At 38.1% G+C, this 17683-nt stretch overlaps 1 protein-coding gene across 4 annotated transcripts in view; it reads right to left on the bottom strand.

Annotated features, from left to right (window-relative positions):
* NCKAP1 (NCK associated protein 1) overlaps nt 1-17683 on the bottom strand; it is a 113366-nt gene that overhangs the window by 64792 nt on the left and 30891 nt on the right. For 2 of the 4 annotated variants that reach the window (XM_039494900.1, XM_039494902.1), the window contains 6 exons: nt 7407-7499; nt 7108-7164; nt 4348-4490; nt 4169-4259; nt 1982-2119; nt 921-969 (listed from right to left, as the gene is read on the bottom strand). In XM_039494900.1, the coding sequence (XP_039350834.1) occupies nt 921-969; nt 1982-2119; nt 4169-4259; nt 4348-4490; nt 7108-7164; nt 7407-7499 (571 nt within the window). The remainder of the gene's footprint in view (nt 1-920; nt 970-1981; nt 2120-4168; nt 4260-4347; nt 4491-7107; nt 7165-7406; nt 7500-17683) is intronic. The other 2 variants (XM_039494901.1, XM_039494903.1) reach the window with 1 other exon arrangement.

Below are 17683 nucleotides of genomic sequence, written 5' to 3'. Positions count from 1 at the left end.
TGGACTGCTTGGATTCTAACAGAGTAGAATATCTGGATAAGAAGACAAAAGATCCCCAGAGTTATTCTAGGTAACCCCGAAAGACTTTTGGGAAACCAGCAGATTACTACATCTCTGCTATCATTTTGGATTTACAAACTTTGTCTCACCTGTTAATGTATTTTTCCTGCTTTAAACTATCAATAACTCATTTCTTTTCTTAGCTAATAAATCTTAAAGTAGTTTACTAGAGAATTGGCTGCCAGCATTGTCTTTGATGTGACATCCAGAGTACCAAACTGATCTGGGGTAAGCAACTGATCCTTTGGGATTGGGAGTAACCTGATGTGATGTGATTTTTAGTTTATGTGACCATTATTACTAATCCAGTTTGTCTGGGTGGCAAGATGGGGCAGGAGAGCTTAAGGGGACTGTCTGTGACTCCAAAGTAAGACTGATATAGCGCTCAAGGAGTTCACATTTGTTGCTGGTTTGGTGAAATCTAATTACAGAATATACCACCAGTTTGGGGTGTTGGCCCTGTTTTCTGACAGTCTGACCTGAGATTGGCAGTTGTGAGCCACTCTAGATAGCGTGACAGTATACGCACCTTATTTTCTAGTACAGCAATGAATAACCAAAATGTCATTGGTATGAATTAATTAATGGCACTGCTTAAATTATCACTAATAAGAATAACTCAAACACAAATTACAGTCACAAAGAATCTGAAACTCATAAAATTCAAGCGTAATATATGCTATAAACTAATTTTTTAAAGACATACAAAAGCATGATATATTGCATAAATGAAAGGATCTACAGGGTCAAACCACATTCTACAGAATACAACTGCTTTAGTACAGCATTATGAAAAGTTAATAGGCACTTTATAGAAGTAAAACAATTAAAAAGGCACAATCTCTTAAAGCTGTACTTACAAATAATCCATTTTTCCATTGCATCCAGAGAGAGGTATTCACATGGCATCTATTTGAAAGAATAATTTATAATAAACTAATGATACATAGTAAAAAAAAAATTTCTAATGAATACATTTTACAGAACATAGCTTTTTACACAAAAGCAACAATTTAATAAGTTTTTCCTCACAAAGGCTGTCAGGACATATTACCCTAATATCAAGAACAAAGAAGATTGCTTATGTTTACTAAATTGCTTTTAGCTTAGCTGATGCTTAAGCATCAATAGTCATATACTTTAGAGAGCCTGAACTCTTTTCAAGTACAAAAAGCCTACTCAGTCTAAAATCAGTTTCTAATTCCTGGTAAGTTTGACATACACTTATTTATGTCTCCAGTCTCTTGAGCAAAATGATAAACAATTGTCAATTTTTTATAATCTCAAAAAATCGCATACAATTTAGTAAATTAAATTTCCAGTAATGCGGAAAATTAAACAAAGCAATGAAGAACCCTTTATAAGAATATCTAACTAATATTTCTAAGTTAAGATTTTCAACAGTGACTAGTAACTTTGGGTGAGTATTTTTGAGTGCCCAACTTGACACCTAGAAGGGGGCCGATTTTTTTTTTTAAACAAATTACTAAATGTGCACCCAAAAACGGAAGCATTCAAAGTCACGTCTCACTTTTGATAAAAATCTTGAGCCTGATGTCCCGTCTGTTTCCCTATCAACACCCTAAATACTATACAGAATTCTATCTCCTGCCCTCCCCACCCAATAAAATCCACAATTACCAAGAACTGGGGATAGAGGTATATGTTAAGACAAAGGATGGCTTACAATTAAATAGGTAATTAATTCCATTCTGCACTGCAGGTGTAAATACTCAAGTGTTACCAAAGTGATTATTGGTTCAAAAATGGCCCAGAAAAACTGAATTCTAGACAGCGAATTAAACAGTTAAATCCAATAATATGTAAGCCTATATCAAATATATACACACACACACAATTAAATTATTTCACAGAAAAACTCATTTAATACTACTGTATTACTCAAGGTAAAATGTCATACTGTGTCTGACTGTGCAGGATTAAGCATTGTACTCGGGGCACTGATGAGGCTCAATAGTTGTGCATTCCTCCACTGGTCAGCTGACAGATTTCTGCGGGGATAGACCATCTGGAGTGAAATTAGAGCATCTGAAAGGGACTAGGAAGTAAGAAAAACAATATTTAGTTAGAAGAACTCTGCAAGACCAAACGCTTTAATTTAGCAAATATCCAAGACATGTACTTCATTTGAAGTCTTCTTGTACAGTAATATCTAGACACAGTTGTTAGAAACTACTCTACTCTACTATTTTCAGCAGCTTAAATAGCTAATGACTAACACTGGCATTCAAGCCTTGATGTAACCTAGCATAAAAAGTACCAAATTGTTAGAGATTAGTTAGTTTATGTCCATTCTTGCAATAATCACAATTGTCTACTAAAATATTTGAGGCTAAATACTACACTAAGCCTTGAATTAAACTAAACTAAAGCCTGTTGTTGCTCACATAGAAGAAACAAGATACTGTTTATTTAATAATGGAAAACTAGAAAACTGTTTTAAAAATACACCGCTACCTTGATATAACACGACCCGCTATAACACAAATTCGGATATAACGCGGTAAAGCGGTGCTCCGGTGGTTGGGGGGGGGGGAGGGAGGAGGGCCTGCGCACTCAGGTGGATCAAAGCAAGTTCAATATAATGTGGTTTCACCTATAATACAGTAAGATTTTTTGGCTCCCAAGGACAGCGTTATATCGAGGTAGAGGTGTACGAGGAATTAGGGTACAACATTAAAATAAAATGAAAAGACAAGGGCAGAAGATTTTTATTTTTTTATATATATATATACACACACACATACACACACACCGTATATACTCAATCATAAGCCTGTTCGTTTATAACCCGCCCCCCCAAGATGGATAACTAAAAATGGAAAATGTTTATGACCCGTTCATAACCCTATAACTCAGGGGTCAGCAAACTTTGGCTCCCGGGCCATCAGGATAAGCCGCTAGTGGTCCAAGATGGTTTGTTTACCTCGAGCATCCACAGGCACAGAGGTAAATCTAAGTTAACAAAGTGTCCCGGCGCGCCAACTGCTTACCCTTACGGGCCGGGACAGCAACTGGTGGGGAAATTTTTTTTTTGGGGGGGGGGGGGGGAGAGCAACCCCTTTGACTACCCCCCACATGACCCCATCCACCCCGGCCCAGGACCCCCACACTCTCCCCCATCCCATCCCTTCCCACCTTATCCACGGAGGGTCAGGGGAGGATGTCTCTGGCCTGGCTGGAGCTGCTCCAGCAGGCTGGGCAGTGTGGCCGCAGCCTGCTCCGGCGGGCCAAGCTGGGCAGCGCGGACGCAGCATGTTCCAGTGGGCTGGGCCGGATGACATAGCCACAGCGTGCTCCAGCGGGCCGGGCGGCCACAGCCTGCTCTGGGAGGGCAGGGCCAAGTGGCATGGCTGCAGCCTGTTAGAGCTGCGGCTGCTTCGGAGGCTGGAGGAAGAGCAGCGTGGCCAGAAGGACAGAGACTCTGGCTCCGCCTCTTCCCTTCTGGCTCTGCTGCCTCTCCTTGCTCCCTCTGTTGAGGGGAGGGACTGTGTCCCACCTCTCCCTCTCTATACCCGTTCATAAGCCGACCCCCTTCTCTAATGCTTCTTTTTACTAAAAAAATTCCCCTTCTGAACGAGTATATACGGTAATCCATGAGTGAACAAAAATGAAATTGGACGCATCAAGTTGTTCATTAGTTCACCTATGCAGCCAGTTACACTTGTCCTGCCAGCCAATTCTCCCCCCCATAGATTAAGCTCACTTTTTCCATCTCATCTAAAAAATTAATTATAAATTCTATGGTCTTACTGTGAAGATATCTGAAGGAAGCACGCTGGGGTACTAAACCTGAATGGGGCCTCTAGGCTACCATACTACAAATGAACAGTAAGTTGTATATATCTATGACACAGTGAAAAAGCATAACCAGTTTTAGTTTAGTTTTTCTTCTGTGAGGCAGAGGGGCGGTTTGGCAAACTTTATAAATTGTCTCTCTCTGTTCATATATCTGCTAAATCAACAATTTAATTCTGTAGAGTTTTTTTTTTTAAATAGTAGTCTTATAAACTGTACATTTGCTTTCACATACATGCTTCTTTCAACCAGCAATGACTATGAACCTGTGAAAAGTATTCAAACATACCTTGCTGTGAGGTACAAATTCCTCCATCATCTTCTTTAAAGGATTCTCATAATCTACAATCATCTGTCCAAGACGTGGATATTCTCTATCACTAAAAAGCGCAATAAATAATTTACCCCACTGCAGACAAAATCATGTAAAAAATACTATTTTAAAAAAAATATACAATGGATTTTTACCTTGCTCCATGTGTCATTTCATGAGCATAATTGTACAATCCAATGATTGCCTTCCTTTCCTCAATTCGAGACAGCAGTATCATTAGTGTTGTGTAGGTTATAATCAAATCTAGGTAGTTCTTTGTTAAATCAAAGTTTACAGTCTAGAGATAAAATACAAATGGTTACAGGTTTTTTCCCCATTCTGAAGACCTTCAGTAGCAAAAATATTAATATATACATACACACACACACACTGGTGAAAAAGCCTAAATCATACTCAAGAATTATCAATTAATTTTTTATGCCAAAATTGCAGGTCTTATTTTTCTTTAACACTTATGCACAAGCTTAATTCAAGCACTTAAATCAGTGGGACAACTCAAAATGCTTGAAGATAAGCATATACATCTTTGCAGCACCAGGGTGTTAGTGAATACCTGTTAAATGCTGTGTAAGGAATGAAAAATAACTGGAAAATAATTTATCTGAAATGACAAAACAATCAAAATGTGAATGTGTTTTGTCCATAAACTTTATTGCATTTTAAAAGACGGCCTGCAAAGGACAAAAATTGGGCTTCTACTACCATTTTGATTCTTAATGACATATAAAGATCCCCTGAAGGGGTTCATCTGTGCTTCTTTATTTCATTATATATGCAAGTTTGCCACTCCTAAAAGACTAATGACTATCGAACTAGTGAAATGACAACATTATAAATGTCAAGAATGAAAGCCAAAATTAAGAATAGCCATACTGGCTCAGATCAATGGTCCATCTAGCCAATATCCTGTCTTCTGACAGCAATGAGTGCCAGAAGCTTCAGAGGGAATGAACAGAACATGCAATTTCGCCTGATCATCCCCTGTTGTCCTGTCCCAGCTTCTGACAGCTGGTGGCTTAGGGACACCCAGAGTATGGGTGTGTGTCCCTGGCCTAACAGCCATCAATGGACCTATCCTCCATTAACTTCTCTCATTCTTTTTTTAACCCAGTTATACTTCGGACATTCACAACATGCCGTGGCAATGAGTTCCTCAGGCTGACTGTGCATTGTGTGAAAATGGACTTCCTAATGTTTGTTTTAAACCTGCTGCCTATTAATTTTATCAGGTGACTACTAGTTCTTGTGTTATGTGAACGGGTAAAACAACAACACTTCCCTATTCACTTTCTCCATACCATTCATGATTTTATAGGCCTCTATCATGCCTCCCCCCACCCCCCAAGTTGTCTCTTTCCCAAACTGAACAGTCCCATTCTTTTTAATCCTTCCATACCACTAATAATTTTTGCTGGCCTTCTCTGTACCTTTTCCAATTGTAATATATCTTTTTTGAGATGTGGCATCCAGAACAGTGTGAAGTACTCAAGGTGTGGGCGTACCATGGATTGATATAGTGACATTATGATATTTTTGTCTTATTATCTACCATAATGGTTCCTAATATTGTTAGCTTTTTTGATGGCTGCTGCACACTGAGCAGACATTTACAGAAAACTATCCACAATAATGCCCACATCTCTTTATTGAGTGGTAACAGCTAATTTTGATGCCATCATTTTGAATGTATAGTTGGGATTCTTTTTTCCAGTGCATTATTTTGCACTGATCAACACTGAATATCATCTCCCTTTTTGTTCCCCAGCCATCCAGTTTTGTGAGATCCCTTGGTAACTCTTCATAGTCAACTTTGGATTTAATTATTTTGAGTAATATTGTATCATTTGGAAATTATGCCATCTCACTATTCACCCTCTTTTCCATATTATTTACGAATATGTTGATCAGTGCAGACTCTTGATGGACCCCGCTATATACTGCTCACCATTGTGAAAACTGATCATGTATATTCCTACCCTTTGCTTCCCATCTTTTAATAAGTTACTGATCCATGAGAGGACGTTCTGGCTTATTCCATGACTGCTTACTTTGCTTAAGAGCCTTTGGTGGTCAAAGGCAATGTACTTGGAGTGAGGTCAGCGTACTTAAAGGGGCAATGCACATCTCTCGCACACAGGGTGTGTGTGCGCGCGCACGCGCGCGCGCCATGCTGTCTCCCCCTCCCTCCATTTGTGCTGACTTGTAGAGTGTAAGGCTACATTAACAACGAGTTAACCCTTGAGGGCTCAGCCAATTGCTAGTTCATCTTTTAGCAGTAAGGCATTCCCTGGAAAATATCCCACCCACTTCATGACCTCAAACAAGCTTCACAATCATCATCCCTGTGTACCAGTATTAAATTGTTTAAAAAACTTATACTGTGTGTGCGCAGCTCTAAGCCTTCAGCTGACAATTAACCAAGTATCCACAGCAGACAATGAACTTGTAGAATCAGCATGACAAGAGATATGCAGCTATGTATCATTAGTGGCTGACAATGCTGTAGCTACTACTCCAAAGTGGTCTTGTTAAAAAGTAAGCTAGTCTTAAATACCTTCGCAGTTAAGCTGGGGGCATAATAAAGATCCATGATTTAAAATAAAATTAGCCTGACTAGGTCATACACAAGCCTACAGTCATAAAACCATGCTATAAATATCTAACAAATGTTTTTGTTAATATATCAATTTTCTAGCTTTTGTAACTATTCTAAAGCATATTAAAATTCTAAAAAAAGTTAGTTATACTTATAAATGTATGAAAACGGTGAAGGATTTTGCAGAAACTGAGTGAACGCAAAAATATTTCTTGTTTTCTATATGTAGCTACCATTTTTAGTTTCTAATGGTATTTGAAATCTTATTTAAAATATTTTGTAAAAATCAGAAACTTACAATATCAAAGAAGACTTGGCAAACATCAACAGTATTCAGCAGCTCACAAACATGGTCCTTACAAAAGAAAAATCCTTTATTTTAGTTTAGAAATCTTAAACAATTATGTCAATATATATTGCCAAAGAAATAGAACACATTTTGAGTCTATAAAACACAAAACTAGAAAAGCAGCTATTTCATTATACGTGATATACTACTGCAAAAATAGGTTTGATAAGAGACCTATTTGATAGGACACATGAATTACTGCAAAATCAATCCTAATAGTCATCTGAGTTGCATTTGCCAAGCCCTACCTTAAATTCCATAACATCAACAAATGTGAAGTAATACAAAGCCAGATTCTTCAGAATCTCTGATTTTTCCTTCTGTAGCTGAGCAAGCTGTTGCTGTAAAAGAAAACACAAATGCATGTATGCTGTTCTCACCAGATTATTAAAAAAACTAGCTAGAAAAAAATGACAGCAATAAAATACCTGTGAGGCGCAGATGAACCACTAAGGTTGCTATGCAAGAAAATGTTTTTTTTTCTATGACTGAGGTTCTTTTGCATTTGTTAGGTTTTTTTGTAGACAGAGTAATACAAAACTCTAAAGACTGACCACTTTAATAGCCACTAGCTATCATTAGTTTTAAGATTAAAGCCAAATTAGTACACATTAGCATTGAAGTCATTGTTTAGTGCAGCTTGAGACAAAAATTGGGAAATGTTAAGAAGCGTTAACATATGTGTAATTAGCAAAGGCACAACAGTACATGAGCACAAGTCAGTATGACAAAAATAATGACAGATTACTTGAGGTGGGAGAAAAGGTGGCAGAATTTACAAGTTTTACTACAGAAAAAACAATTTGCTTTTAAATTCTGAACTTACCAAAAAGAATATCCAGGCAAAGCCACGTTAAGCATGCAAAATAAAATGTAGATACAAACATAAAATACAGTAACGGTTCTTTGACTAGTTCCATAGAAACACAATACATTAAAACGAAAGCAACAAAAAAACCCCAAAGAAATGAAAAAGAAGCAAAACACTAGCATTAGACACTGGTGGATAAATGGAAGAGGCAAATGTGAATACAAAGGCATAAAAGTAATTCACATTAACTGATTTTTTTTAATTGAGACAATGACAGCTAGTTGTATTTTCACAGAATTTTTTTTAAATGATTTTCAGGCTTGTCAAAATTAACTCTAGTAATGATCATAATAAATAACTGTAGCTCACAAGTATAACAGAAAACTTGTCGTCAGTTACTTAGCAGATGCCCTGTTCTCCCATATTACAGCTTCTCATAGCATTTCTGGGTCCAGTTATGTTATGACATGACATCAGAATTCCAATTAATCATAGTTTAAGTTGTGACTTGAATTTTAAATACACCAAAGCAATCTTGAGACTCAATAAAAAAAACCCTCAAAAAATCCATAACATTTGAAAATAAAGACATCTTAAATTACCATTTAAGGTAACCCAGCACCATTATATTTTCCTCCTTGGTGTAAACTAATCTTTAAAAGGGAGGGGAAAGATCACTTCAAGATTGGCTAATACGTCTTGAACTGATATAGAGAATGAGAACTTAACACCCTCACTACTTTTACTCTTTTTTTAGATGTTGCGCAGCCAGACTAGGGAAGACCATCTACTCATTCCACAAAAGGTGCACACTACACCACTTACTCACACACACACACATTGTATGGTATAGTCCCCCACGTATATCTGGCAATTTATTTTTGAACTTTGCTTCATCGAAGATAAGTCTCTTTTCTCTGCATTTTAAAGTGAGGCACTGGTCATTAGCCACAAGATTCCAATTACAATCAGTAGGAATTTTTATCCATGTTTCCTCCTATCAACTACTTCAAGGCCTAAATCCCCCAATCCTGAAAGACTTTTGCACATACTTAAATTTAAGCTCATGCACAAGCTTTAGCCTGTAAGGCCTGAGCCTGCAATGTTTGCCCAAGGTGGTTTTTCAATTTCTTTTACATCACCCACTCGAAGATTAGACAAAGAATAGCTACTACAAATAACCAATTTTTTTATGTGACTGGCATATTGTATGTCTATCTTTTGTCCTTGCTGTTCTTTTCAATTTCATGAGACTGATGTGGAACAGAATCAGTTTCCCAAACACACACCTGAAGAGAAGTGTTCTCCTTCAATCCTCAGCTTGAATTCTCTGCTTACTTCTCATACAAATACTCAAAACCATCCCAGCCTCATGTTTAAAAGGTACATGAGCACCAGCAATCATTCATGCAGTTTCACAAGCTCATGTGGGTCTCCTCATTTCTCCATTAAAAATATAATCATAAATTCTAATGGCTTAGCTCAGCCATCTTCTCCAAAGAAACAACCCCTTAGGATTTTCAGCACTGCTTTCGTAGGCCACAGTTGTCAAAACATGAAAATCCCATATCAAAGTTATTTGGTTTTATTCCTCCTCCTGACATCACAATTTTTTTAAATAGCTAACTTGATTTTTAAAAACCTCCCTTTTTAACAAAGCGTACAAATGACTGAACCAAAAAAGATTTGTTTCTGTTGTCGCTTTAACTATCGCAGGATACATGTCTGAGTGGATATGCTTGAGAAGTCACTTCATCTCATTTCAATGACCGCAAGCTACATGAATCTCGACTAGGAAAGCTGCAATTCAGAAATAAGTATACACTATACATTGCACCAACAACTGCATTCTCCCCTCCTCGGACAGTGTGGGGGGAAGGGAAGGATAGAGTCAGACAGATTGGAAAACAGATCCAAACTGGCCCCAAGGGTCAGTACTGGGCCCAGTCCTATTTAACATACTCATAAATGATCTGGAAAAAGGGGTAAACAGTGAGGCGGCAAAATTTGCAGATGATACAAAACTACTCAAGATAGTTATGTCCCAGGTAGATTGTGAAGAGCTACAAAAGGATCTCTCAAAACTGGGTGACTGGGCAACAAAATGGCAGATGAAATTCAATATTGATAAATGCAAAGTAATGTACATTGGAAAACAATCCCAACTATATGTAGAAAATGATGGGGTCTAAATTAGCTGTTACAACTCAAGAAAGATCTTGGAGTCACTGTGGATAGTTCTCTGAAAACATCCACTCAATATGCAGCAGCCGTCAAAAAAGCAAACAGACTGTTGGGAATCATTAAGGGATAGATAATAAGACAGAAAATATCATATAGCCTCTATATAAATCCATGAATACTGTGTGCAGATGTGATCTCAAAAAGATACATTGGAATTCAGAAAAGGGCAACAAAAATGATTGGGTGTATGGAATAGCTGCCGTCTGAGGAGAGATTAATAAAACTGGAACTTTTCAGCTTGGAAAAGAGATGACTAAGGGGGGGAATATGATAGAGGTCTAAAAATCATGACTGGTGTAGAGAACGTAAATAAGCAAGTGTTATTTACACCTTCTCATAACACAACAGGGGGTCACCAAATGAAATTAATAGGCAGCAGGTTTTAAACAAACAAAAGGAAGTATTTTTCTGCACAATGCAGTCAACCAGTGGAACTCCTTGCCAGAGGATGTTGTGAAGACCAAGACTATAACAGGGTTTAAAAAGAAAAACAAAAACAACAGCAACAAAAAAACTAGATAACTCCTAGAAGGATAGGTCCATCAATGGCTATTAGCCAGGATGGGCACGGATGGTGTCTCTAGCCTCTGTCTGCCAAAAGCAGGGAATGGGCGACAGGGAATGGATCACTTGATGATCACCTGTTCTGTTCATTCCCTTTGGGGTACCTGGCATTGGCCACTGTTGGAAGACAGGATACTAGGCTAGATGGACCTTTGGTCTGACCCAGTATGGCTGTTCTTATGTTCTTAAAAAGAACCCGATCGCTCATACTGACCAACTTTGTGAAGCATTAAAGATAGTTATTTAAAGAAACTTAAGTTGCATATCATGTATCGCATTGCATTACCAGAAACAAACACCTAAAGAATGTCAAATTAAAATATATGTATTGATATCAAACTAAATACTTTTCAACCCAGAATTTAATGTACAAGTAGAACACACCTCATCTAATAAAAAAAAATCAGCACTAAATCCAAAACAGCATAATTTTAATCAGCACATTTTTAATACCAAAGAGACGGAAGATTATAATAATTATGCTTAATAGGGATGGCACACAAAATGTAACAGCTCTGTTGTAATAACAGTGATTTTATTCTTTTAATATAGAGATATGAGAGAGACACCTTGAGCGAGCGCGCTTTTGCTGCAATTCCATCAGATCTCAAACTAAGCAGGGTTTGAAGCTACGAAGGTATACATAGGTGTTACTGCAAGTGGCACTGGTGATTCAGCAATTACTTTTCCCTCTAACTCTACTGAGCCAGTATCTCAATACTGTGTAAAGAAGATAAAATTAAGTACAGCTGGAGGTGCTATGGGGATGAGACAAACTATGGGAACCTCCAGAGTTATTGGAAATCCCATAGTGCTTTTTTGCATAAGAAGAGAAGCTGGGGGCTGTTACATTCCGCACACATTAGTTCCTTCTTCAGAACAGCTCTAAATTGTCATGGAAGCATTTTCATCCCAGCATTGGTTTCATTTCAGCAACACATAAAGATGACTAATATGCCCTGGGACCCTTTGGGATGCTCTAGGATATACTTAAAGCAGGATATTAAATAAGCACAAGATGCCAAGAAATATGTACTCTAAATCGCTTAGAATACAATGGTGATAACTTTAATTTTCAAAACAGAAGTTTGAAGACAGCTAAAAAACAAAGCTGATATTATGTAGCGTCTTAGTCATTTACTTGGGTTTTCATCACTCAGGAATGTGGGTGTAGTTCTTTCCACACCCGTGCAACAAAGTTTTTCCACTACTAATTTCTAAGCAGCTGCTGAAGAGCAATATTTAATGCCATCTTCAGTGTCAGTTTTGTACTTTGCAAATGTAGCTGATTTGCACAAATGCTCATTTAGGAAGCTTTGAATATTTCTGCTTTCCAATAAATGTAGTCGTACACAGTTTGGAGAGCAGAAACAGAATAAGTTCAAAACTTCAGAAAGAACAATTCCAACTACAGATAATCATAATGGCTTCTTGACTGAAACACTAAAAACATTGTATTTAAAAATATTTTAAAATAGTTCAAAATATATAAACCAGGAGAGAAAGTATTCTTGAGGAACAGAGAGCATGTGAAGTAAGAGACTATACTAGGGCTCAATAGTAAGAAGAAAAATGCAAGGATTTTAGTACAGAAGTTTGAACACACAAAAAAAAAAATATCAAGAAAAAGTCACCTGCATCTGTTACCTAAAGTCTTCATCTGATCTACAATCATGTTGGAGGAAGAGCTTTGAAGCAGTTAGCCACTGGCACTGATTTCAATGCTATCAAAGTAAGGTCAATGCTGAAAGTTTTGGGGAACGGCATCCTTTATTCTTTAGTAGCTATTCACGATTTGATTGTCCACTTAGAAGTCTGATGGAACATTTGTGCTCCTTGATTTGTTCTACACTAGGAACTTCTTTTCGTGATAGCGTGATTCATCTTCATATGCTAAATGACTAGCTAGTCATAAGAAAATATTTTCCTGACCTCTCTTTTCCTCCCTCTCACTTCAAGCAAGTTACTAACCCAGGATACCAAAAAAAAAAATAAATAAATAAAAAAATTTAAAAAAATCACTCTTTTCCTCTCCAAAATGCTTTGTTAGGGCACTAGATCAGCTAGACTGCTCCTATTAAGTCTCCATGGTCAAATTAATAGTTTTAAAATCCAGAAGGGATCATTATGATTATCTACTCTGACCTCCTGCATAACAGGCCACAGAACCTCTCCCAGGAATTTCTGCAGGAAGGCCATAACTTCTGTTTATTATCTGCATTTCTGCAGCACTCAGAAACCCTAGTCACGGACCAGGTCCCCAACGTGCTAGATGCTGTACAAAAAAGAAGAGACTGTTCCTGCCCCAAAGAACTCGCAATCTGAGTACAAGACAAAAGACAACAGACTGATACAGATAGAAAGACAAGAGAGTACAAGGAACTAATGAGACAATATTGGTCAGGATGACAGACAATGGTCTAAACACACCAACAATTGAACCATTTTCCAATTTTTTAGTGGTATCATGGTAAAGGAGACTTTTAAGGAAAAATTTCAAAGATGCTGTCATGAATAGTTAGTAAAGGGCTAAAGACAAAGACCCCCCCAAACAGAGGGAAAAGTTCCCTCCTAGGAGTTTCAAATTCTCTTCCCTGATTGGTCCTCAGGTCAGGTGCCCACCAGGTACTATGCTTTAACCCTTTACTAACTATTCATGACAGATGCCAATAAGGTAACTTAGTGGATGTTTACAGGGACCTCCAAGCCTGGGGGGAAAGCATTAAGGTACTTGTCTGAAGATTTAACAAGCAGGCAATGGAGGCGGACATCATGAACCAATCTGAGGCAGGAGCCAATATTCTGACAGTGAACCAGAAATGACTGGTAAAGTTGGCCATGAAAGGCCAGGAAGGGCCTTGAAAATGAATAAAAGCAGCTTATGTTTGGTGTGAAAGAGAAGGGGAAGCCAGTGATGGGATGCAAAGAACAGGGTGACAAGGTCAAAGCACCAGGAAGGTATTTCTTAGAAAGACCAATCTTGATTCAAAGACTTCAAGTGAAGTCCTGAGTACCGCATCCTGAGTAATTTGCTCCAATGTTTATTTATCCTCATGTTAAAAGTTTGTGCCTTTTTCTAGTTTGAATTTATCTAGCTTTAGCTCCCAACTATTGGAACTTGCTATGCCTCTTTCTGCTAGAATAAGCAGCCATCTACTATCAGAAATCCTTCCCCCGTAGGTGTGACAGATATGACCAACACAGGCATATATTTTAGACTATTGCATCAACTTTATAAATGTTATCTTCGCCTCTGTGAGTCAGACTGAATTGCAACTCCATGAGGGAGGTTTGCTGAACTATAATCAGAGAGAAGCAATTACTGCAAACCCTGGGACCAGTATAAAACTCTAATGAGGTACCACCGTTTGGAGATCAGTGCATGTATTAGGTAAGACTGAGCCTGAGGGGAGTAAGAAAGGCTTTTGGTATAAAGGGCCAGCCTAAACTGACTGCGTAGGCTTTTGATCAGAAAACTGACATGAAACTTTAACCAAGAATGTACACTCTGCTAAGGGTTTGAAGGACTTTGACACCTACCAGATCCCCAACATGGAAGATGGGTGACCTCTTGTAAGTTTAATGTGTGTTTTGACTTTGTTTTATTATATGATTTCTGTAATTCTTTGGTCCTTACATAAATCTGCTCTATTTTTTGAAAGCTGTTGGTAAGCCACTATCATTGTCCCTGGAAAAACAGTGAAAACGCAGGTGCTGAGCTAGATCAGCCCTGTTGGGAAATACACAGTGCATAGCAAGAGAAAGAGCAAGCTAAATCCCCAGTCTGGAGGGAGAGAGTCATGGGACTTTGCTCATACAGGCACTGGCTTGATACTTGAGACATAAAGGTGGCAATCCTTGAGGAAACCACCGTGGAGTCAAAGGTGCAGTTACCCCAAAAATGTGACAGTATGACAGACACCGCAATTCAAGTTACCTCTTAACCTCTGCAAACTTTTTAGTTTATCCAAGAGCTTTCTTAAGGTTCTCCCTTAAGTCAAAAATACAAAAGACATTTAATGAAGTAAAGGACATACAGGAAGTAGGCAGAAGGTATTTTCAGTGGAAGGCCCCATAGCTCCCAAATTCTCCCCAGTTGATGCAAAACTTCTATTCAACCAAACCTGTTTAAGAACCGTCAAATTAGTTGGGGTAAGATGGTACGCTCATGTTTTAGACATATGTCTCTGGATACCTGAACAGTTAGAATTACAATGTTGGATTATGCAGTGTAGTCGTAGCCATGTAGGTCCCAGGATATTAGACAGAAGGTAGGTTATGTAGTATCTTTTACTGAACCACAGTGTCTGGAGTGGCTCACAACCATGAGTGCCTACCTCTGGGCAGACACCTCAAGCTTTGGTGGTATGTTCCATAACTAGATTTCACCAAGCCAGTGACAAATGGGAACTCTTGGATCACTGTAACAGTCTTAGCATGGAATCACAGTCCCCTTCGATTCTTCCCCATCTTGCCACCCAGGCAAGCTGGACTTAGTGATAAATGTGATTTTTGGTGTAAATGGCCATTTAAGTACGATAAGAAATGTATTTACTAACTACACTGAAATAAGTTTCAGCTGTAGCAAGAACTTTGCTATTCAACTGCAATGGCATAATGAACATAAGCACATTCTACTCCCAACAGCGACGGGCAATCTAGATAGCTGGCACCTACGTAGAAATTAGTTCAGGTATCCAAGACTGATGCATCTTCTTAGTACTGCAGAGGAAGAGCATTACAAATCATGGGTGGTGGTAGGATAACAATCATGTCACTTTAATCTGCAGCAAATTCCCTCTATGAGGGGAGTGCTGCATCAATGGACTTTAGAATATCAATTCCAATTCAGTACTAATTTGGCACTACCATCTACGTAAGTTTCTCCAAGCATAAGAGACAGAAACTATTTAGTTACATGTCTGAGGAAGGAATGATATGCCCCGAGGCAGGGCTTCATCCTGGAAACGGAGTTTTATCCCATGACCATTCCTGATCTAGTAGCAATTTATGTAGTACAATGCCAAGCTCTTTGCAGTTATAAGGCCGCAATGATCAGTCTGGGAAAGAGGGTTTCTCATAGCTGCGAGATACACAACACTCCACAGAAAATGGGGAAAGAAAAGCAAGTTTTTGGTAAACGTAATGTTAATCCTTTTGGCATTTCGAACTGGAATTGCTTCTTTCCTAGAGAGCAGCCTGCCCCAGCCTTTATGTTGTGTGTGCATATTGACTGTTGTATTGTTTCCTCACCAGCAAGCAACTTTTCTTAAAAACATAATACAAAAACAAGTACCACCAAAAAAAAAAAACAAAAAAAACCAAACAAACACACACACACACTTCTTGGAATTTGCCAGTATGTGAAGCAGCTAGGTAAGTTACACTCTGAGCCTCTCACCCACAGCCCAATTTTTTTTAATGATATTTGAATTACCACTATATATGCTAAAGTACTAAAAAATTTCACCGATTTCAAAATTTCTCTTTATGCATTGCGTCGCCTTCAGGGAATCTTAGTGGTAAATCTAAAAAGCAAATGAAGGGCTGAAGTGATACATATTATTCAGGTAAGTATTTTGTACAAGAAAGATGTGTTTATTAAAAGTATCTATACCTCAAGAAGTTCAGTTAACATAATGGCTACTTGGCAACTATACAATGTTGTTTTAAGTACTGCATTGAACATGGAAGCATGTAAGTGGTTTATCAGTACAGTGTGATAAAGTCTTCAACTAAGTTAGATCTCTGGATGTCTTATGCTAGGGCCTTGGCCTTTTGTCTCAGGATGATCATTGCTATCAAACCAGTAGGTCATAAAGTGGAATAGAAGAGAAGAGAATCACCTAGCTCAGTAGTTCTCAACCAGGGTTACGTGTACCCCTGGGGGCAAGCAGAGTTCGTCGGGGGGACATCAACTCATCTAGATATTTACAACAAGCTACATAAAAAGCACTAGCAAAGTCAGTACAAATTAAAATTTCATACAATGACTTGTTTGTACTGTTCTATATACACTATACACTGAAATGTAAGTACAATGTTTATATTCCAATTGATTTATTTTATAATTATTTGGTAAAAATGAGAACCTAAGCAATTTTTCAGTAGTACTATGCTGTGACACCTTTGCATTTTTATGTCTGATTATATAAGCAAGTAGTTTTTAAGTGATGTGAAACTTGAGGGGTAGGCAAGACAAATCAGACTTCTGAACGAGGTACAGTAGTCTGGAAAGGTTGAGAGCCACTGACCTAGCTGCCCGAACAACAACATATGCACTGAACTACAACTGGAAGAAAAATCAGTAGTGGTGACAAAGGAAGTGGGACATCTTTCAATATTTTGTATCTATTGTCAGAAATGGGCCTGTTCAAGGCACGCGGTCATTATTCACACCACCACTACTATAGTGTAACAAGAACATGATAAGAAAATGAATGATATACATCAGTAATAGTCAGCATACTGAAATCCTGCTTACTTATTCAGGTCAGTATTTAACAGGTTTCAGGAACACTACATCTCAACTGTTTTAAATTACTGAATCAATTAAAATAATTAAATTTAAAGTTAAATGTAAAGCTTATCTAATACATGGCAACTACCATTTTGAAGAAGAGAAAATATAGCAACATTTTTAGCACCCACTCACACATCCTGAAATAATATAGACACACACAGACACAGAAACAGACACACACTATCCTCATCAGGTTATATTCCACACATTTCAAGAAAGTGGCCCTATCCCATTCAGGCTGAAAATCTTTTCTTGCTTGGCCTTGAATCTCAAAAGACTTTACCCTGTGGTTCTGGTAAGCCCTGCCTCCCCTACTGTGTTACGTAAGAAGGGTAAACAGAGGAACAGCAGAAGCAAGCTGTGAACCATTGCCTTCTAGGAAG

Source organism: Mauremys reevesii, linkage group 11 (genome assembly GCF_016161935.1).
Source record: "Mauremys reevesii isolate NIE-2019 linkage group 11, ASM1616193v1, whole genome shotgun sequence".
Classification (NCBI taxonomy): Eukaryota; Metazoa; Chordata; order Testudines; family Geoemydidae; genus Mauremys; species Mauremys reevesii.
The sequence above is the reverse complement of the archived record's forward strand: the minus strand, read 5'-3'. Positions and strand labels throughout refer to the sequence as shown.